This window comes from Colletotrichum siamense (assembly GCF_013390195.1).
Source record: "Colletotrichum siamense strain Cg363 chromosome Unknown KSG_Cg363_contig02, whole genome shotgun sequence".
Lineage (NCBI taxonomy): Eukaryota > Fungi > Ascomycota > Sordariomycetes > Glomerellales > Glomerellaceae > Colletotrichum > Colletotrichum siamense.
The window spans coordinates 4,055,596-4,077,496 of record NW_023501015.1 but is presented as its reverse complement, the minus strand read 5'-3'; the positions used below and the strand labels follow the sequence as shown (position 1 = coordinate 4,077,496).

The following is a 21,901-nucleotide window of genomic DNA, read 5'->3' as shown; positions in this document are numbered from 1 at the left end:
CAAGGAGACGGCTTACGACGCACGAGAAACTTGGAGCTATGTCTGAAATCAGCGAGTGGCTATTGCCATCCATCTCCAATCCATTGAGCCGAAGCCCGACAACGGATATAATATCGCATAATCTCTACTGCGTACCTAGAATTTTCGCCCAGGTCGGCTTGCAGGTGGAGACCAGAAGAACCATGGATCTTCGTAAAGACCAATGGAAATGGTATTGTCAAAAACCAGTGACGTCGTCATGCGGGCGTTAAATGAGGAGAGGAAGGTTAACCCCGGTCGTGCAAAGTCGGTTTGCATTTGGATCCTCGTCCACGGCCATTCTCCGCTTCCAACTGCCAGGAATGCTAGAAAATCAGCTTTCCATCAAAATTGGGATGCGACGAGAGGCTACCACAGCCGGGATAAAACATCGTCAGTCTGGGCTGGATCTAGGAGATCTCTTGTCTATCTTGGCTTCGATATTTCCCCGAGGCAATCTAGCTGAGAGTAGTCAAATGTTCCGCAGAATGAATAATCCACACCCCAGAAACGCCTCTGTCAATTGACCACAGTCGTAAACCTTTTCTGCGAATATTGTACGATTGGTACCGGTTCATCCTAGAACCGCCATTCCCCTAACCGCATACGCTTGCCAGGGCAATAACAGCCGCCGCGACACCGCGTCAGCTCGCTGAGTTCACCGGGGGACATTGTATTTCTGACGGTACTTGTCTTATTGGCTCCCCGTTTTGATTAGTGTCCCGAGTTTGGCCAGGGATTCCTGCAATGCACGACACGGACGTGGTCTAACGTCTGTCTGTGAGTGGGTAAGGTGCTGGAGCGTGCTCGTCCTGGGGAAGTCTGGGGAAACGGTTAAGCGGAAGAAGACGAGACCAACACCTGCATAACCGTCAGAACCATTCGGACGGCTATCCTTATCAATGCCTTGAGCTAATTCATGAGGAAGGAATTTGCTTTGAATATGTGCTGCATTATCTACAGCTGATATCACTGTATGCTCATCTTCTTTGGGAGGAACGATAACGAAGACATGGGCGCCGGGTTGCAGGCGAGGTCTTATGAACGATCGATGTCTTTGGGATTTATCCAACTTACGCACCTCGGTGGAGCATTGTTACATTGTATCAATGACACCAACATCGTATGAGGCCGACAGTAGCTAGACCCGTGTATTCGCTCTCGCAAGTAGTCTAGCTGTGGAAAACAACTGTACCGACAGGCTCTGGTGAAAGCAGTTCTCCGCACTTGAGCGGTCTAAGCAGTCTACCATCCGAAGGAAGAGACCAGCTCCCTGTCGCCAACCCCAGCGGACCCATCTGGGAATGTTTGGTGTTCCCCATGGAGCCCCAATGGGCTGCCAATGGATTTGCGGGGGAAGGTGGTTGCGCCGGTCTCATACCCAGCGACGTGGGATGAATGTCTGTGCCATCTACATATAGTAATGAGTGCCCATCCCATTTCCATCTCGTATTGAATTTGAGTGGTTGCACAGTCATCTACATCTCGAGCGCGACTGCTTTGGCGAGTGTTACGTTCACTTGGTCAAGCAAGAGATCGGAATAATCATTCCATAGGCACTGGCGGCTGCCACTTACACCGATCCTCGAGATACTGAGTAGTTGGAAATACTCATCTCGTCGCAATAATGGCGGATGAGAAACGCGCTGGCGGGGCCGACCCGTAAGAGAATCTCATCCTTCACAGAGTTCATTGACTAATAAGACTAGATCGGCCGGCGTCGAGGTGTCGAACATTGAAAAGGCCCGCCGAGGGTCCCAAGCAACCGTAGACCTGAACGACAACAAAGAGGCCAAGTCCGTACCCTTGAAGAAACCCTTCTCAGATTTATACTGACCTACGTGAAGGATCAAGAACCCTCTGCTTGGAATAAACCGCATCGAGCTCCTTCGCGATGTTGAACACTTTGCCCGTGACAAGGGTCTCGACGAGTATCTCCCCATGCTTAAGAAGGGCGCTTTGGTCGCCCAAGACCCCACCGGCTACGAAGAGATAGACGGCGCCGAGGCTCTCGAACCGGATGAGATCCAAGTGTTGCGCGACGAGGTTCTGCACAAGTGGCGCATTCCCAAGATTCTCTACCTCACCATCATCACCTGCTCCATCGGCGCCGCTGTACAGGGTTGGGATCAGACAGGAAGCAACGGCGCCAACTTATCGTTTCCAACGGTTTTTGGCATTGGATCGAATTCGCATCATGATACTCTTCTTGTAAGAAACAATGCTACAATGAATTACAGGCGAAGGACTGACATGGATTTTAGGTTGGTCTAGTCAACTCAGCGCCATACATCGGTAAGACTCAAGGACGACGTTGAAGGTAAACGATCTTAAATTGACACTTCCAGGATCGGCGTTCATCGGCTGCTGGCTCTCCGATCCATTGAACAACTGGGTCGGTCGTCGCGGAACAATCTTCTTCGCTGCCAACTTTTGCATTTGGGTATGTAGCTAACTCCCCATTTTCGCCACAACAAACTGACAATACAAGCCCGTTATTGGAGCTGCATTTTCTCAGACATGGGAACAGCTTTTGGCTTGTCGTCTTCTTCTCGGTATCGGTATGGGCGCAAAGGCCAGCACCGTCCCCATCTTCGCTGCGGAGAACTCGCCTGGTATGATATAAAACGGCCTCTAGACAACAAATCAAGGCTAATTTAATAGCACCTATTCGAGGAGCCCTCGTAATGAGCTGGCAGATGTGGACAGCCTTCGGGATCCTGGCTGGAACGGCGGCTAATTTAGCTGTTGGTAAAGTGGGAGATATAGCATGGCGACTGCAACTTGGCTCTGCCTTCATCCCGGCTGTCCCACTTGCTCTGCTCATATACGTATGCCCTGAGTCTCCCCGTTGGTATATCAAGAAGAATCAGTACGCAAACGCGATGAAATCGCTGCTTCGGTTGCGGAACCACCCGATCCAGGCGGCTCGGGACATATACTACATTCATATCCAACTTCAGGTCGAGGCAGAGATCATTGGACGATCCAACTATGCCAAGCGGTTTGTTGAGCTGTTCACAATCCCCCGTGTCAGACGGTGAGTTACGAAGCTCTTCTAAAGTTGAAGAATGAGAGAGAAACTGACATGGTTGATATAGAGCCACATTGGCTTCGTTCACCGTTATGATTGCCCAGCAGATGTGTGGTATGTAACACTCTTCGTCTAATAAAAACATGAAACTCATAAAGGAACAGGAATAAACATCATTGCCTTCTACTCGTCGACAATCTTCAAGGAGGCCGGCACATCCGAGTTCAACGCCCTCCTCGCCTCGTTCGGCTTCGGCATGGTCAACTTCCTCTTCGCCTGGCCCGCCATCTGGACCATCGACACCTTTGGCCGTCGCAGTCTTTTGCTAGGAACATTTCCCATGATGGCGTGGACGTTGCTAGCGGCTGGTCTCTGCACCCTCATCCCTGGCACCGGTGGTGTTCACCTGGGGCTTGTGGCTCTCTTCGTGTACCTCTTCGCCGGTAGGTTCACCAGCATCATCTTGAGAACCAAGGGCTAACATGATAACCAGCTTTCTACTCTCCTGGCGAGGGCCCGGTACCGTTCACTTACAGTAGCGAAATTTTCCCCTTGTCGCATCGTGAAGTCGGCATGGCGTGGGCCGTGGCAACATGCCTCTTCTGGGCCGCAGTGCTCTCGATTTCCTTCCCAATCATGCTGGCAGACCTCGGCGTCCTCGGCTCTTTCTGCTTTTATGCCGGGCTAAATGTGATCGCATTCGTCATGATTGTAAACATTATTCTCCTCTCTGAGCTAAGCAACCAACTAACATGCCACCAGTTCTTCTGGGTCCCCGAAACCAAGCAGAGAACACTCGAAGAGCTCGACTACGTCTTCGCGGTTCCGACAAAGCTCTTCATGCGGTACCAGGTCACCAAGGCCCTGCCGTACTGGTTCAAGCGCTGGGTCCTCTGGCAGCGCGACGCCACGCTTGAGCCGCTGTACAAGTTCGACCTCACGCACGAGGACCACCACGCCGCCGACGGCGACAAGGCGCAGGTCGAGATGCGGGACAAGAAGCACGACACCTCGTAAGTTTGGTTGTGTTTCGTAAACACGGAATATACATTGCGTACGTCACTTTGGAATCGTCATGTCATTGCAACCGGAAGAGCTTCCCGATCGGATGTACCGGGGGGAGGGATAGCGGGGAGATACCAATTGAGGCTGAGAGAGATGGATGTGGTAAAGAGCGTGTATAGTATGTACACGCCGCGTAGCTACGTAATCGTCGTCGAGTTTACCGTGCCATGTGGATCGCGACCGAAAAGTAGGGGTTCATTGATTGCTGGCAGTGCCGTGCCGTGTTGTCCCCCGGACCTCGCCCACAACCCGTTCGTTAATCAACGGAAACATCACAATCGTAGAGTATCTCCGATTACACCGCCGATGTACACCGCCGATGATGGATGCTACCTCACCTATGTTTCTTTCGCCCCTTCGTAAAGAATGACTTGCATTTCAGCTGCCCCTCTCATCTTCACGAATCGTGGGCCTCAACCATGTTTGAAAGAATGTGGTGTTCATCCCATGGGGACAGACAGAACCCAACCCGCCCGCCACCCAGGCAGGGCCCGCTTCACGATTCCTTCGCGCACATGTCTCTTGACGAATCTGCATCAGGGGTCGTGAAAAAGTCTCAGTGATCATCCGAGCCGGCGCGAGACGGCGGCTCTTAGGGGACGGGGCTTTCACCGCGCCGGGGCGGGGGCGTTGCGTCAATTGACGTACGTAGGTCCCGCGTTTTCCTCACGCCCCCCTTCCTTTCCTTCCGAAGCGCGGGATCGGTCGACGGCCGCCGTCGCGTGGGCACAAAGGGGGTTGGCTGAGAGCAACACCCAGAGAATTCCGCACTTGGACACGAGGATAACGGCAGCTAAGCTTCTAAGGGGGTGGATGGGCAGACACGCAGACAACAGAAGGAGGGAAGAAAGTTTTGGAGGGCGTTCCCGCGTTGCCGCGAACTGTGCCAAATCGAGATTCCTGCTCGCCTCGTGTTGAGTCTAGCGCCGAATCCCCCACCCAGCAATGCCAGTTTGAGGCGGTCGATTGTTAATGATATTCACTCTCGGGCTGCAGATCTGATCGGCAGAGCTCTCTTCACAGGTTCGGCTCCGGTAGCAGATTGTCGAGTATGTGAGACGTGGCACTCTGTTGCAGGGTTGGAGAATCCCATTATATGGGCACAATGACAAAATCAAGAGTCACAGCGGGAGGGGAAACGCTTTGCACGGGAGGAAGCAGCAGAAGAAGAGATGACAAGTTTGTGCGTTGTGCGGGATTGAGAAGTGAGAGTTCTCCCCCTCCTGTTTGTGGCTTAGTGCCTGAGACTGAGAACATTCTGATGCACCTGCAAATCTCTAGCGCTTGCTTTTTTCGTCAGGTACCCGCGGTGGTAAGGCGCGGTCTGAGATGTGTCTCTGATGATCAGTCGGGTCTGGCAACCGTTCTTGGTGAAGCTGAGGGAAGCAGTTGTGTCATTGGTCGCCACTGGCGCGAACCGTAATGAAGCCAACGTCGGGCTAGAGAGACGCCGCTGGAGGCGCCGGCTGCTGGGCTGCCGTGTGCCGCGGGAACGGGGGGAGGGCAGGAGGCTGGCACAAATGACGGCTTTGGGTTAGGACGGGTTCGTTGGCTTAGCTGTTAGGTCCCGAATCAGGGGCTCTGCTCTCTACGAGACTACGGATAGTACGAGAAGAAGAAAAAGGCGCCGAGGGAGGCGAGTGACAGGCCACCGGGTCCGAAAGACGCGGCGGCGACGACCGGCGCGTTCTTTTTTTGGAGACGCGAGTGGCCAATTGTTTGTTATTGTGAGAAAACCTTGTGAGCCGCAACGTCGGAAACAGAGGGGATATCGATTAATTGCTTAATTCGATGGATGCAGGATTGAGTGGCCTGTTGAAGGCTGAAGCAGGGTGGCAGGCAATTGAGGAAAGCAAGCAAGCAAGCAGGGGCCATGGAGCAGTCCAGACGGTCCAGACTTGAACGCGCGGTGCAGCCAGCTCCTGTGACAGTCTGTCTCTCTCCTGTCCTTGTAGGGCTCCGCTCGGCCGCAGGGGGCGGGGATGGGGCTTGGAGAAGGAAGAATTTGGGAGATTCTCGGGAGATGGAAGATGGCGAGATGGGCAGACGAGAAACGGCGGAGGGCAAGACTGGGACAGTGGGCGGGCGGGTGGCTTGATGCTAACGGCATATGAAGCGGCGGGCGGAAACGAAACAGAGACGACGGCTTGTGGGCAGGTTTGGAATTGTGTCGTGTGTGGTCACTGGTGAAGGGTGAAGCGTCAAGAAGAAGGTTGGCCCGGCATAGGGCCAAATTTGGGAAGACGGGGTCGGCATTATTGTCGAAGACGGGCTGGACCGGCGACGGCATGCCAGGAAGCAGGCGGAGGACGTTAGGACTCCAGGAAGAGAGGGCTGGAGGGCCCGGAGGAGACGTGAAGGCGTGGAAGGGTACCGTGGACAGTGGATGAGCGACCGTGCCAAGAAATGTGGACAAGTCGTCTCCAGATGGGGAGAGGAAATCGGTTCCAAGAGGTCGGAAGGGCTGGATGTGGGCGACATCATCATGCGCTAGATGGATGATGCCTCCAGATGCTGTCAACGACAAACATGCCACTGCAAGGTCGCGACATATGCCCACCGCCCACTGCCACGACTGCCATGACTGCCGAAGGCGGACGTGAACAATCTTGGAAGCAAAAAAAACTCTAGCCTCAAGGGCGCTCTCCCCATTCCTCCAAGGCTCGTATTCCACCTGGCTACCTAGCAGAAGTGGAGCGGGAATATTTTCTGGTGAGAGTTGGCAACTTGGACTCGGGGCTGGTACGTGCTTGGTGCGATTTATTCCTGGATCGAGGAAAAGAGTTGGCCAGATCTGAGTGAAAATGATACGAAGGGCACGCTCACTGCCCTGTGTTGGGAATGATCCACGCAAGGAAAAAGGGAAAGGTTAAGCTTCTAACACTCCGCTGCGGTGGGAACACGGTGGAGGTGATAGTCGTCTATTGGAAGGCGGCGCGAAGCGACTCGTCATCACTCGCAGAGGATACCGCCATTGGAGGCCACTGAATACCACTGGATACCTACCACTGGATACCAGTGAATGCCACTGGGATACCTTACTGCGGTAGCGGGCCAAACCAGGGCAAATGCACCAACTTGCGTTCCCTGAGGGCTGAGTGGTCAGCGGATTGCAGAGGACTGGGGGCCCCGTACGCGCTACGACTCAAAGTAGGAACGATGCGGCTGTACGAGCAAGGGGCTACCGAGGGACAGAGTCAAGGAAGGCAAGGAACGCGCAGAGAAGCTGGGAACCTGGAGGCCGAGGGTCCCTCTCCATTCAATTGCAACTGGAGTCTGGAAGGGTTCCGGCTCTCAGCTCACTCCAAAACTGGACATGGGGCCTTCAGACTGCCGGCAGCAGACGTCTGGTCCCTGGAACATATGTGGTGATATTAAGGAACAAGAAACGACTGATGGATGCGTGCATGGAAGCATGGGTTACACGCTCTCTACGCTGCCGACTCATTAAACAAGACTATGCTAAAAGCCCGTCCTGTTTCGCGTCCACATGCCAGAGTTGCAATCTTCATCTTGTGCCTAGGAATCACACAGTAAAAGACTCCAGACTGATAAATGAGGGCGGCATCTAATCGCCGAAAAAGTGTAACATCGTCCCCGTTCCGGTCTCCAGAGGGAAAGCCAAGCTTCTTCTGAGGACTGCGTTCATGCAGCGTCTGATGTGCGGGAGCTCTGTCAGGTAATGGAGGCGGACGGTAGAGAAAGCCGCGGCAGCTAATTCCTGCGTAACTGGCTGTCAGGGGGTGTGTGTGTGTGTGTGTGTGCTCCAACTTTGCTATCAGAGTTGCCAAAGTTCGGATTGTTGGGTGGTGTCAAGTGGCGGCCTATGCCGTAACACCACCACCACCACCAACCTTGAGCAGCATGCAATCGAAAGGTATGCAACCGCAACGCGTCTTCCCACCTTGTCGGGCAGGCGGCACTGCACGGTTCTCGAATGATCAAATGTCAACAATCTCGAGGGGGCTACCAATGGCATCCCATTCCTGGCCTTGGTCCTTGATAATTACCTTACCTACTTCATGTGCCGTGAGCAGGCGAATGGCAGGCAGAGCAAGACCAAGAGTTGGATCGGGGAGCACGGCATCTCGAGGCCCACCTGAAGAAAAAGGTACGTTCGCTGAGCTGAGGTACGTACCCCAGAGAGCCCCACAGACCGTCCACCCAGAATCGGGGACGCCAGTATCGGCACCGGCCAATCCCAGCATTCGTCCCGGGGCTTCTGAAACTCGTCTGTCAGTGGCTTGCCCCCTGCATCAAAGCTGCCAACCCGCCTTGCAGGCCTTGCAGCACTGAGCCTGCCATTTCTGGTCAATTTTCTGCTCCCACGCTGGGTCCCTGGCAGTCGTCGTTGTCGCTAAAATTCCCAGTCCCGCAGACACAGGTACGTACCTACCGTGTGTGAGTGTATCCGTACCGCCCAGGTCTCCTCCTCGTCCTCGTAGAACCAGGACCTGGAAGACTGCCTGCAGAGTGGAAGGAGGGAATGGAAAGAAAAAAAAAGTTCAGGGGTCTGCCAAGCTGCACACGCTCCAAGCCTCCGTCCCTCCACTAACGCGCTCTAGCGGCGGCGGCCCCTTTCGTCCTGTCTTGCGCTGAGATCGTCAACCAACCTTACCGTCATTCTTTTCCTCTCGCTCGCCTTCGCTTAAACCCTGAAATGCTTCCCCTCCTCACGTTCTTTTGAGCCCGACCTCTCCTTGCTCCGACCTCTTTTCTCTCTCCTCTCGATCTACTCTACCTCTCCTCACCAATCCTCCCTCCCCTCCATACGATACCCTTTTCCTTGTAATTACTTTCGCTTTGGGGAATTGGGCTTGTCGTTACCGTATACGAAAGGGCTACACTGACGCCTGTCTCCCCTACCTTACCTGAACACGCGCCGACCTCGTGCGTGTAGAACCAAACTCGATCGTTTGTCTGGTTCAAACGGCCTTTTCCACTTTCCCGAGTCCTACGAAGTCCCAATTGTTTTACTATCAACCAGACGGATTCGATATCCAGTCACCATATGCGTTAATACACAGCATCTGTACAACCCAGTGGTCCTTCGACATCCACCGATTCACGTTATACACTGAGCATTCCTACTGCTCCCTCGGTCCGGACATCACCTATTTCATCCACCTTCTCCCAAGGTCGGCATGCCAGGACCCCTCTCTCCCCGGCATTCTGGGTTTCTACCTATCGGCGGCACACAATCCAACGACATGCCTGAAACCGAGATTCCCTTGACTAATGTCAAGAGCGCCACCTCTACGGGTGCGCGCAAGCCCACCATGAACGCCAACAGCAACGAAGACGCTGGTTCACCAAACGAGAAGCATGGCCTTTTCCACCGCAACAACAAGGGCGGTCGCCGCAAGAAGAAGGCCGAACTGGGCCGCCACGGAACCGGCGACTCTGCGGATGTCAAGGTCAATGCCATGGGCAGACTGTACAACAAGATCACCAACGCCTCTGTCGTCTCGCGCTACCTGATCTACATCATCCCAATCTGCCTTCTTCTCGCCGTCCCTCTGATTGTTCTCCCCCTTACCGGTCATGGCAGCGACCTCAAACAGGGTGGAGAGAACGGTCCCGCTCTGTTTAAGGTCTTTCTCTGGATTGAAATCGCCTGGCTGACACTTTGGGCCGGCAAGGTTGTCGCCTGGATTCTCCCCCATGCCTTCATGTTTCTCTGCGGTGTTGTCAGCTCTGGTGTGCGCAAGTATGCCACCGTCCTCTCCAACTTGCAGATCGCTCTCGCCCTATTCTTCTGGGCTCTTGCTTCTTGGGTTTCTTTCCAGAAGCTTTTCGACGCCACTGGCGATAACGCTGTTTCATGGGTTGTGACCATGTACCGTATTCTCGGTGCTACCATGGTCTCATCAGCGGTTTACCTGGGCGAGAAGGCCATTGTTCAGCTCATCGGTATCTCATACCACCAGCGATCTTTCGCACTCCGCATCAAGGAGTCCAAGCGTGAAGTCCGCCTGCTCGGTCTCCTCTACGACGCCTCGCGAACACTTTTCCCTATGTACTGCCCCGAATTCGAGGAGGAGGATTACATTATCAACGATAGTCTCGACTTGATCTTGGCCAAGGCCGCGAAGGGTGTCAAGGGCGCCGGTTCTGCTACGCCTTTGCGACTTGTCGGTGACATTGGTCGCATGGGTGACAAGATTACGGGTGTCTTTGGAAACATTGCTTCTGAAATCACCGGCAAGCAGGTTTTCAACCCCAACTCGGCTCACTCCATCGTTATCGAGGCTCTCGAGAAGACTAAGCCCTCTGAGGCTCTCGCCCGCCGTATCTGGATGTCTTTCGTCGTCGAAGGAAAGGACTCGCTGTACCCCGAAGATTTCCAGGAAGTGCTGGGACCTGCCTACTCCGAAGAGGCCGAGGAGTCTTTCGAGATGATTGACAACGACCAGAATGGCGATATCAGCTTGGAAGAGATGACGCGCAAGGTCGTCGAGATCGGCAAGGAACGCAAGGCTATTACCGAGGGAATGAAGGACATTGGTCAGGCACTCCGCGTGTTCGATAAGGTCCTCATGTTTGTTGTCCTCCTGATCGTCGTCTTCATCTTCCTTGCTTGGTTCCAGTCCAGCTTCTTGACTGTAAGTTTACCCTCGACACCGTGATTTCGGACACCACTAACATTTCTAGACCGTCGCTACTGCCGGAACCGCGCTTCTGTCTCTTTCTTTCGTCTTCGCTGTCACCACCCAGGAGTTCCTCGGTTCCTGCATCTTCCTCTTCGTCAAGCACCCCTACGACGTCGGTGACAGAGTTGATATTGTCGGCTCCGAGAAGCAGCAGCTCATCGTCGACAAGATCTCCCTTCTCTACACCGTCTTCACCCGCATCGATAAGATGCAGGTGGTGCAGGTGCCCAACATTCAGCTCAACAACCTCTGGATTGAGAACGTTTCTCGTTCCAAGGCCATGAAGGAGGTTATTGACCTCAACATTTCCTACGACACTACTTTCGAGGACCTCGAGCTTCTCCGCCTCGAGATGGAGAACTTCGTCCGTCACGCCGACAACTCCCGCGACTTCCAGCAAGACATTGCCATTGGTGTCTATGGAGTTGGTGACTTGGACAAGATGCAGCTCAAGATCGCCATCAAGCACAAGTCTAACTGGCACAACGACGCCGTTCGTGCTACTCGCCGCTCCAAGTTCATGTGTGCTCTCGCTCTCGCCCTCAAGAAGATTCCCATCTATGCTCCCGGTGGTGGCAGCGAAGCCCTCGGTGCTGCTGGCAACCCGTCGTACTCTGTCGCTGTTTCTGATGATTTTGCGGCGGCGGCTCGCGACAAGGCTGCCAAGGACAAGGAGGCTGCTCGCATGGTTCCCTCGGCGGCTGCGGATGGTAACGACGCCGTTGACTCGAAGGTGGAGAAGCAGGCCATGAACGAGTTCAACACGCGCGACATCTTGGCTGAGGACGAGTGGGGATACAGGGTGGGCGACGACGATACTCTGTCGGGATCTAAGGACCGTAAGTCGGAAGACCGCCGTCGTTCCAACGATATCGAGCGCGTCCGCAGCCAGCTGCTGCAGAGAGGCAGCACCAAGGGTGGCGGCGGCCGTCGCAAGCCCGGTGAAGCCATTCCCTCATCCCCCATGGGCGAGGGACCTAGCATGTACCTCACCAAGACCACCTCGCGCAACAACCGCGCCTACGACGAGGAGGCCGAGACTGGCGTGACCGGAACCTACAACTCCCAGTACTACGGCGCCCCGTCTCAGGGCTACTACGCCGGCCAATCTTTGTCCCCTACGTCAGCAACCGCCATGGAACCGCACCCCCTCCAGAGCGCTCCCCCATCAGGCCAGCGCCCCAGAGGACGAAGCGTCTCCAACAGTCAACAAGCTGCCCAGGGAACCTCCCAGCAGACCACGCAGAAGAAGCAGTAGTGGTAACGGGGATATAGAACCAAAAAAATGAAGTAAAATGGAGAAAATGGAAAAGATGATGGAGAAAATAATACCAAGCCGGCCAGATGCATCGACACTGGCGGCGCCCTTTTCTTAACGTGGGCATTGAGACTGGCTCCCCGTGCCTAATGAATTTCCTTAACTCACATGGGGGGAACAGATAGATTACGAATAGAGTATGATGACATGTCGTCCGCAGTTAAATACTATTCTTGAGAGATCACTTGAGACTTTTTCCATATTCATGGTGAAGTGAGATATGTATGAGGATAAGGAGCACTACACAAACCCATCAACAGCTCAGCAGACGTGCTCCGGCTCGCCAACAACCTCGGGAGCCCCCAGGTCCGTCTTCAACACGCGCCCAAACAACTCGAGCAACACCTCGAAGCACACCTTGGTGATGGCCGGGTCGTAGCGGCCCTTGCTCAGCTCGTCGCGGATGAAGGCGTGCTGGGCCCAGGCGAACTCGTAAAAGGAGGTGGTGACGCCGGCCTCGCGCAGCTTGGCGCGGATGAGGTCGCGGCCCTCGGCGGGGACGTGGGTGTCCTTGACGCCGAAGATCATGGCGACCTCGGCGTGCGCGAGGGTCGGCAGGAGGTCGAGGGTGTGCGTGCTGCCCTCCGGGGCGGTCGCGGAGGTGTTCTTGGCCGAGTGCGGGCCGAGGGTGCGGGAGTGGATGTCGGTTGCGAAGTAGGAGACGCAGGCGGTTATGCGAGGGTCGAGCTGGTGGTTGTGTTAGGGGCATGATGAAGGGAGGGGGAGTTGGGAGATTACGGAGGCGCGGACGGCGAGGTGGCCGCCGAGGCACATGCCCGTGCTGCCGATGAGGCCGGTGCAGGTGGGCAGGCCGAGGAGGACGTCGACTGTTCTGCGGGAGTCTTCATCGTAGGACTCGAGGGTCTGGAGAGTGAGATTCGGAGTGAGCCAAAGGAGGGAGGTCAATGATCAAAGATGGGAGTTCTCACCTTCTCGACCTTCCAGGCGTTGCCTGCGTCAGTGCCTGGCACGTCGTAGGCCAGGGGCTCAGGACCGGTGAATTCGTGGTACGACGACGGGGCCGCGACGATGTAGCCCTGTCCAGCGATCTGGCGAGCGAAGCGGGCGACGGGGCCGGTCACTTTTTGACTCAAATTAGCAAGTGGACATTCACTATCACCATGGATGGATGCTTGAGTGGAGAGAAGGAACACGATGCAAGCAAGATGTTCGGTTAGGATCCCGGTGTAGATCGGTGAAGATCGGTGAGTGGGGTTGACAGTGGTGTGGAGGGGTTGTGCGGGGTGCTTCTTCGACCCCGCCGGAGGGGATTGATGCGGACCTTGGTAAATCTCGGAAAAGAGGCAGACGCCGGGGAACTTGCTGGAATATTTTTCAATTGAGATGCTCTGAGGCAGCGTCAGAATGGTTTGTACTCACGCGTTGGGGTAACCGGGGATCGAGGGGTGGAAGAGGAAGATTCCTGTGAGTCGTTAGCATCCGTGGTTTCGTAGACGACATCGGAGAGGTGAAGGGGACCAACTCATGGACCCATCTTTGCCGTCCGCCTTGGTCGGCACATCAACGTGAGACTCCTTGATGAGCATTTTGAAATGATACTTCTAAATCTACGGGGGCAGAGGGCGACACGGAGAAGGTGGTGAACTGGAGGTTTGTTGTAGTTGAGCGGTTTCCATCTCATTGGTTGATGCGCTGGAGCTCTCTCTGTGGGGACTTAGTAAGCTATCCTGTGAGAGGCTTCTACCAACAACATTCACTTATAATCCTCGTCAGTGGTGATTTGGTCTCTTGAGGTGATTCTTTTGACAATTTGCAGCGTGAGAATCGTTTCAGATCATCTCCTCCACCTTGCTCTGGTATGTGATCGTCAAAATCTCAAAGTAGGCCTTATGAGAGGGCTACTGAGGACGAGGCCAGAGTTTGGGGACCAGCGACGAGGGGAGGGCGATGGGAGGCACTAGGGCAGAGATCAGAATCAAAAAGGCGAAAGTAGCTGCCTGCTCATACATGACTTCTCTGCTCAAAATATGGACACTAACTCCTAGTGTGCTGCGGCTACCTGCTCACATCGCACCAAACCATCTGTTTCCTTCTCTACTTCTACTTCCCCTTCCATGTCCTGCCATTGAACTGACTTCTTGCTGCGATTTCCACCTCTTCTAATAGCTGAGGGAGGACTAGGGCTTTCGCCAAAACTAGATGATCCTTCTACTGATGCTCTATCCTGAAGAGGACTAGGAGAGGAACTGGGTGGTGTAAACGGATGCATCGAACTGTCTATACCGATGGAAGAGAGAAATTCGTCGTACAGAGCTTTGGGGCTAAAAGACGGCTCGGCTGGGCGGCGGGGAATTTGCTCAGGTTGAGGCTGTTGGTTTCGCGGAGGCTGGGAATTAGACAAGGAACGCCGTGAGCTCGCGGAAGACTCTTCTGGACTGAGCGCCTCAAGCTTCTCCTCAAGAAGTCTGTTTCCCTTCTCGAGAGCTTCGTATCTCTCTTCGAGGGATTTGATGTGCTGTTCGAGAAACTCGTTCCTCCCTTGAAGATGTCTAGTATACTCCTCAAGAGACGAACTACTGTCTTCGAAAGACTCGTCATCGCTCTCTTCAGAAATCTTCTCCTGATCTTCAAGCTCCGCCCGACCTTCATCTTTCATCATGCGCAAGTACGAAAGGACCTTGGGGATAATCACCTCGCGTATCGCCTTCTTCCTCATCTCCCGAGGCTCCTGCGCCTCGATAACGTCCAGCGTATCGAATGTGGAGTACTTTGCGTACTTGTGCGGCCACTCCTGCCCTTGCAAGCCCGCTTCAACATCGCGCGCCTCTTCCAACGGACCAAACACGTCCTCGCTGAGCATCCATGCGTCAAACATCTCATTCAAGTCTTCACCAGGACGGTCCTCGGGAGCCGGAGGCCACCACCCTACGTAGTCCTCGAGTGCCACCACGCTACAACCCTGCTTGGGATGAAGAGGGTACGGGAGCTTCTCAAGACAGTGTGTTCTTCCGTAGAAATGTGAATCGACGGTCTTGCGCCAGACCTGGGTAGCGGTGTGATCGAGGAGAACCACACGAGGCTCGTCCAGGTCGGTGTTGTTGGTGCCGTCCCGCAGAGTCATGAAGACGTTCTCCGGGTTGGCTTCGTGGTGTTGGACGCCGTGGTGCATGCCGACAACGACGCCGTGAAGCATCTTCTTGATGACGAGCGCTCGAGTCGGTTCATCCATCCAGACATTGGTCCAGGTGTTGTCGACCCGTTGGAAGCCGGCCACCTTGCCAAAGTAGCCCTCGTCCTCCTCACTGCGATAACAGAGCTCATCGATGGAGTAGCCGTGAATGTACTCAAGGAGCAAGACACAGACGTATCTTTTCACCTGGAGACCCTCACCATCAAATCCGTCGTCAATCTCCATGACCCAAGTGCCGTAGAACTACGGCATGATATGCGGGTATCTAGTCTTGCCCAGGCTGCGATAGTACGTATAAGCGGCGTGCTCGCAGCAAACACGCCCGTCAGCCGCTTCTTCAATCTGTTTAACTCCCATGGAACCGCTCGAGGCGTATTCCGCATCGACCGCCTTGCCGACGAGGTTCCAGGTGATGGGCTGGCCAGATCCGACAGGGTGGTAGAGGGACTGCTGTTCGGTTGCCGGACGCTCATCCAACGGAGCCTTCACGATGCTGAGACCAAAGATCTGAGACTTTTGATTCGTGCCGATGCGAATGTGCTCCTCGATCCGCACCCTGGCTTTGGTGTAGGTGAAGTCCTTCGTGGGGTCGAACCCTCGAATGCTGCCGACGATCTCGTCTGCCGGAAGACGCCGGCGTCGGTACATTTCCGTGCCATGAGGCTCGGTGGGCTTGTATGGGAATAAGTTGAACCCCTTCCCAACCGCCTACTCATCGGTAGGCCTGATGAAATCCTCGTGGGGGTCCATGATGGCATTGTGGGCGGGAAAGAAGGCAGGACGACGGCAGAAGACTGAGGGTTTATGACGGAAATGACGGATATGAGTACCTGGATTCAGTTGGAGTTATAAGACCAAGCTCGTGGGACGATCGGGGATCGTGGTGTTTTCTGGCGGGCACCTTGTTGTCAAACTATCGTAAAGCCAGCGGAATCCACAGAATCAGCCCTCAAGAGGGGAAATAGCCAAATGATTGGAGCAAACCGTAATCTTGATGCAGGTATCATATAGTTACCTGCTACTTGAAAATTAGAAACAACAGATTCTGTCTTCTCGATTCAGGACGTCGCTGCAAGTTTTGTTGAACCCCGTGTAATAGTTTTGGCTCCAACACTGCAAGTCGATATTGCCCCGCGGATCCGAGAAAATTGTTTGGCCCCAATACAGGCACCGATGTCCAAATACTCAAGCCAAAACGGAGTCAAAGTGATCCAAGAACACGTCATATTCGGTGATATGCCTATTACTCCAGACTTCCAGCCGGTCCCATATCAAGATTTCCCCACGCCGGCTTGAATGCTTTTGGTCGTTCCAAATGCGAATCATTGCTCCCATGCCCTTTCGAATATTACACCTACAGCCCGCCAAACATTGATATGTGCTGTGTGCCGTTATTTCCATTTCCCGGGTGACCGCCCCGCCCTCACAACTTTTTAGTATGCTTCTCGTCCAGCTCCTTTGCATCCTTGAATGTTTTGCTGAGCGTCGACACCAGTCCGGACCTGAGATCCTGCAACTCCTTGTCTCGCCGTTCAGACACCGCCAGCAGATCGCGGTATTTCTGCTCCCATCCCGACTCCGGCTCGATGACACCGCCTATCGTCGCCTTCTCGGCCGGCTTATCTCTGTCCTTCTCCTCCTCGGTCTTCTTCCATCTGTTATACATGACCGTCTGCACCATGTTGTAGTTGCCGCGGATGCTCCCCATCCGGAACTCCCACGCGCAGCTGTACGTCGCGCGGTCTTCGTACTCCATCTCTCGCTTGACCTTCAGCTTGCTCGTCGTCATCAGCGCTCTACCGCCGGCTAATGCTGCAAGGTTGATCAGGAAGGCGTCTTGATTCGGTGCCGTCTGCCACATCCTCTCGACCGTCGTGTGCACTAGTGCAGACGCCTCCGCCATGCTGCACCCCTCGATTGGGTTGTTGTCCTGGTCCACCCATTCGCCGTTCGCCGTCTCCTCGGTGAAGTAGCCGAGCACGGCTTCGATGTTGGTGCGGTCTTCCATGTTCTCGAACATACCGACGGGGATGTCGTTCGACAGCGGCGGCGGCTCGTTGCCCTTCACGGCAGGCAGAACGTCTGGCGCGGTCTCTTGGGCTCGCAGGTCCACCGGCGGTTGTGTTAAGCCGTTGTCACCGCTGCCGGGAGGCAGATCGACAGCCGGCGCCGTCGTTTGAAGGGTCCCTGCGTCTGGTAGGTCGCCGTTGACCATTACCACAGGCGGGGGCGGTGTTGCCAGCCGGACTGCGCCGCCGGGCCGGTCGGGAACTTGTAACGAGATGCTGGGTTTCGCTGGCCGCGGCATCTGCGGTATGCGCGGTAGGTAGTAGTCTTGGGGCATATCTGGTGGTGTGTTTTGGGTTATTGAAGCAGCGGGCGTGATCGGCGTCTCGACGCTTTTGTTTTCTGGGCTAGGCTTTTTGTAAGCTGGTCCCTCTGCAGGAAATGCTACGAACGGCCCGTCGACGTTGGCCTTATTCATCGGCGGCCTGCCGCGGGTTTTGCCAGAAGCACCGGGACCACCACTTCGCCATGCAGAAGAGACGACTTTGGCGCCATGCCTCCGATGTGAGCCCTTTGGTTTTGACGGTGTGATTGCCGACCTAGGCTCCGCTTCACCCCAGAACGCATTGCGGTTTGTCGACGGCGTGATGGCAGACATTGGGCCCTGAGGATACGCCGAGAGTGGTGTCTGCGCCGCGTCAGGGGCTTGTGGCCAGCCGGATGCCGATGCTGTGTTTGCGCTCAGCTTTAGAGGATCTGAGCAGCCGAAGGTAGCCCTGCCATCGGGATGAGCAGACCACGAACCCAGGTTTTCTCTGTAGCCGTTGCCTATCGGCGGCGAGTCTATCCTGGCGCGCTGTGACGGAGACTTGGCCAGGTCGTCATCTTCCGGACGTTTCCTCCCGCGTCGAGGCTTGATGTGTGGTAATAGGGCTCGAAGAGCCATGTCGTCCTCAGCCATTACGCCATCCCGTCCTGCTTCACACACAGGAGTCGGGTCGTCAGGGATCTCAGTCCAGTACGGATGCGGATGATCCATCAAATACTCAAAAAAGGCATCCACATGCATGGAATGCATCCATCGCTGCGATGATCAGCTTCTCTCAGACCGTACAGACTCTTTCACACATACCTTGAGGCGGACAGCATACTGCTGGATCTTCTGCGAGCTTTGCCCCTTGTCCTGGTCGGGTGGCTCGACGCCCAACTTGAGCGCCAACTCGGCCCATGTCTTGATCTCCTTCGTCTCCAGCTGCCTGATGAGCTGGAATAGGGTAAAAGTGCTGAAGCTCTTGCCGCCGCTCTTTGGTGGCACCCGGAACGCCTCCCGTAGTGCGGCGGTGTCCGTCTCAGCCGGCACGGCGGGATTGCAATGCAGCACGAACTGCACGTAGGCTTCCTCGATGGTGGCAGCGGTCACGTTCCTGTCTGGGAGTGTCGAGCGTGCCGTCATGGATGATGAGGATGGCGGCGGAGGAGGAGCTGTGGTTGCGAGTGGCAAGTGGTGTTGATGGGCCATGGACGGCGACGGGGATTGCCCATGCAAGCGGGTTGGATGCTGATGTTGGTGCTGGTGTTGCTGTTGCGGGGATATCATGGCGCACGAGTCGGTGTTGGAGGGTCCGTGGAAATGGACATCATCATCAACATGGACGAGTCGTGGGATGAACGATTACCAGGCGCATTTGGCAGAGGATTGCGCGACGGACGAGACGAAGGGAGGGGGCCAGGCCAGGCCAGCCAAGTGGGCAAGCTAGCGACGCGACGTGACTGGGGATGTCGGAGGCATCACCGTTCAGAAGCGGGACCCCAATTTGTCTCTGTCTCTGTGGTTTCGCGGTTGATGGTGTTGAAGGCGCGCGGTAGTACTGTGGATGAAGAGATTCCAACAATTGCAGGAGGCGTAATCCCCGACAGGTAAAAGCCGACGGTCGATGTCAATTTCGTCCCTTCACTGGATCTCACTCGGATACCAAGCTCCGTGTCAATGGGGGTAGGCTTTCAAGATGAAAAAGCTTGGTTCAATTCAAACATCAATCGACTCGGCCGGGCAGTCTGAGCTTGCAGCAAGCAGCCAGCAGCGGCGGCAGCAGTGGCAGCAGCGGACGGGACAGAGGTCGGGGTTAATTTAGGGCCCTTGCGAGGAGGCACGCCGGGAGAAGGTCCGCACTACTAAAATTAGCCTTTGTTCACTGCTGCTGAAAGGGGGCAGAACCGGCCCCTGGGCTCCCTTTCATTCAGCCGTCGCCACTGATTGGGAGGCTTTTTGGGGGCGGGCTCCTCTTGGTTCGCTGCAAGCAGTGCGCCGGCTGAGCCCCACCACCCGTCAGAGACCACTCAGACGCTGAAGAAGATCAGAAAAGTGCCGATGCTTGGGCAGTGGAACACTGCAACACACGCAGTGGGCAGCACCCTCGGGTGGGAAAAGTGGGTGAGTCGGGTGGGAAAGCGGCTGCACCCTCAAGAGTGAAGGGTTGCAGCCAGTGACCACTATCGATAGCACTGTTTCTTTTACACGGTGGAATGTCATCATCGACCGGCTTCCCCAGATCGCATTTGCTTATGTAAAAGCCACCCTTCACGCTGCTTATTCCCGGCAGCCCCAGTTTCGGGGAATGCTTTGGGTTTGTACCGGCATTTATCGGTATCGCGATCTGATCTCGCCGTTTGGGATCGTGCACCGATAGCTGCCAGAGATTGAACTCTATCACCCCAAGAGGGCATCAAAGCTCCTCGTCTTGCACGAACCTAATTTGTCCGGTCAGATTCTCCGAAGAATGACGCAAAATGTTGGGTTGAACGACGCGCAACGATGCCCAAGTCCCAGCAGCTGCCAGCATCTAAGGTAGAGAGGTAGGTAGGGGACGGGGACGGACAGCAAGAAGCAATCCTTCCCGTCGCATTCGTAGGGCTTTGATGGACGTCAAATCTAAGTGTCAAGTCGACATTCATTGTGCATAGAAACCCGCACTTACATGACTTGCAGCTCTAAAGGACCCAGCCAATGCCACGTCTCCCGGCTCAATTCAAAATGGCTGCCGTAAGCCACCTTGACTAATCCGCTGGCCAAGAAGCCCATCCCCGCGTGCATCCTCCACTCTGCGCCTTTCGAGGCCCGGCTTGACTAATCCCCATCCTCTGCGCTGCTCCTTGCCCATCCAATCACCCCAAATGACGTGATTGCTCTCTCACAAGCAATGGCCATTGTGCGGTTCGAATGGCTTCATTTTCCGTCTTGCTTTGAAATACACCATTGATGTCTACAGGTATAAAGAAATAGTGAATCCCATGTATCCCGAAGACTTCGGAAACACCAGACACCATTGAAACATCATCATCCGCATCCCATTGTGAACACTTACACCCGACTTTTGCCACGGCACACCTCGGTATAAGTCTCAAACTCAAAACATCGTCAGCCTCATTTTCGACTTCACCAACGTCCCCTGGTTCTCAGACCAACTTATCCGACTTTGTATCTCATAACTCCTCCCAGCATAAACACAATGGCCATCGACACCATCCCCCGCGGTGATGTCAGCGCAACCCTAAACTTCTTCGCCCCTCCCGAAGACGGTTCCGCCCCCTACAACACCATCGTCCCCGAAGGCCTCCCGGGACGCAACTACTCAGACGACGTCCAGGAGGCCCTCCTGCACGACATCCGCGGCCGCGAGGCCGAATTCAACCTCGACCAGGACGCCTTCGCCGTCATCCGTAACCAGCCCCCGTCCGCCGAGAAGGAGTTCGTAGACGACGAGTCCATTAAGCAGAATTACTACCCGGAGCTCGAGAAGCTTCTTCTGGAGAACGTTCCGGGCTCCAACCGGGTCCTCTTCTTCGACCACACCATCCGCCGCGCAGATCCCAAGGCGAACAGGAACCCCGTCACCCGCGTGCACATCGACCAGACGCCCGTCTCCGTCATCCAGCGCGTGAAGAAGCACCTGCCTGAGGAGGCGGACAAGCTTCTGGCGGGCCGTTACCGGATCATCAACGTCTGGAGGCCGCTCAACAAGAACCCCGTCGAGTCGTTCCCCTTGGGTTTCGCTTCCTCGTCGACGCTGGACGATGCGGACATCGTCCCCATCGAGCATCGGTACTCCAACGGGTACACCGGCCAGACCGCGGGGATCAAGTTCAGCCCCAACCAGAAGTGGTACTACCTAAGCGGCATGACGGGAGACGAGCGGCTGCTTCTCGAGTGCTTCGACAGTGAGGGGCTTCGTGACGGGACCGGAGTTCAGGGGGGAAGACTGGCTCACACTGCTTTCATCGACCCTAGGACAAGACCTGACGCTGAAGGTCGTGAGAGCATCGAAGTTCGCGCGCTAGTGTTCGGGCCTTGAGTGGGAAAAGAGTAGAGACTAGATAATGACTTCACGATAACATGTTAATTAAGAGCATTAGGGTATCAATGCATGCGAGCTGTCCTAACATCAGATGGAGACGCGTCCCCTCGTAATCACAAGCTCTCGTGCCATATGCCACCCTGTGTCCTGGAGCCGTATGCTTCCACAACGTACAGTCCTTAATCGTAGGTCTCGAAAAATGAAAATGCATAGTCGCTCTATACGCGGAGTCTAACCGCGGGAAAGGGGACGTGTTGTCCACGTATCGCCCAGATGCTGGCCTTCCTGAAAACATCAATGTTC

General features: G+C 55.1%; 6 protein-coding genes across 6 annotated transcripts; 3 read left to right on the top strand and 3 right to left on the bottom strand.

Annotated features, from left to right (window-relative positions):
• Window positions 1-1,645: 1,645 nt before the first annotated feature.
• Window positions 1,646-4,069, top strand: yfiG (putative metabolite transport protein YfiG; the record flags this gene model as incomplete). The annotated part of the gene is made up of 11 exons (XM_036634896.1): window positions 1,646-1,680; window positions 1,728-1,814; window positions 1,866-2,229; window positions 2,283-2,313; window positions 2,367-2,461; window positions 2,510-2,633; window positions 2,683-3,058; window positions 3,120-3,166; window positions 3,217-3,495; window positions 3,546-3,763; window positions 3,815-4,069. 11 exons carry the CDS (start codon window positions 1,646-1,648, stop codon window positions 4,067-4,069), a joined length of 1,911 nt encoding a protein of 636 aa, XP_036499851.1.
• Window positions 4,070-9,327: 5,258 nt separating this feature from the next.
• On the top strand, window positions 9,328-12,028 carry msy1-0 (Mechanosensitive ion channel protein Msy1; the record flags this gene model as incomplete). The annotated part of the gene is made up of 2 exons (XM_036634895.1): window positions 9,328-10,722; window positions 10,772-12,028. 2 exons carry the CDS (start codon window positions 9,328-9,330, stop codon window positions 12,026-12,028), a joined length of 2,652 nt encoding a protein of 883 aa, XP_036499852.1.
• Window positions 12,029-12,349: 321 nt separating this feature from the next.
• Window positions 12,350-13,635, bottom strand: YDL086W (putative carboxymethylenebutenolidase; the record flags this gene model as incomplete). Its single annotated transcript, XM_036634894.1, has 6 exons — window positions 12,350-12,775; window positions 12,827-12,952; window positions 13,018-13,169; window positions 13,371-13,411; window positions 13,469-13,511; window positions 13,572-13,635. The coding sequence occupies 6 exons, from the start codon at window positions 13,633-13,635 to the stop codon at window positions 12,350-12,352; spliced, it is 852 nt and encodes a 283-aa protein (XP_036499853.1).
• A 455-nt stretch (window positions 13,636-14,090) lies between these two features.
• On the bottom strand, window positions 14,091-15,887 carry CGCS363_v003044 (uncharacterized protein; the record flags this gene model as incomplete). Its single annotated transcript, XM_036634893.1, has 2 exons — window positions 14,091-15,482; window positions 15,558-15,887. 2 exons carry the CDS (start codon window positions 15,885-15,887, stop codon window positions 14,091-14,093), a joined length of 1,722 nt encoding a protein of 573 aa, XP_036499854.1.
• A 775-nt stretch (window positions 15,888-16,662) lies between these two features.
• abp2 (ARS-binding protein 2) lies at window positions 16,663-18,765 on the bottom strand (the record flags this gene model as incomplete). The annotated part of the gene is made up of 2 exons (XM_036634892.1): window positions 16,663-18,330; window positions 18,379-18,765. The coding sequence occupies 2 exons, from the start codon at window positions 18,763-18,765 to the stop codon at window positions 16,663-16,665; spliced, it is 2,055 nt and encodes a 684-aa protein (XP_036499847.1).
• A 1,987-nt stretch (window positions 18,766-20,752) lies between these two features.
• Window positions 20,753-21,595, top strand: aclN-1 (Aspirochlorine biosynthesis protein N; the record flags this gene model as incomplete). The annotated part of the gene is made up of 1 exon (XM_036634891.1): window positions 20,753-21,595. One exon carries the CDS (start codon window positions 20,753-20,755, stop codon window positions 21,593-21,595), a length of 843 nt encoding a protein of 280 aa, XP_036499848.1.
• Between the last annotated feature and the right edge of the window lie 306 nt (window positions 21,596-21,901).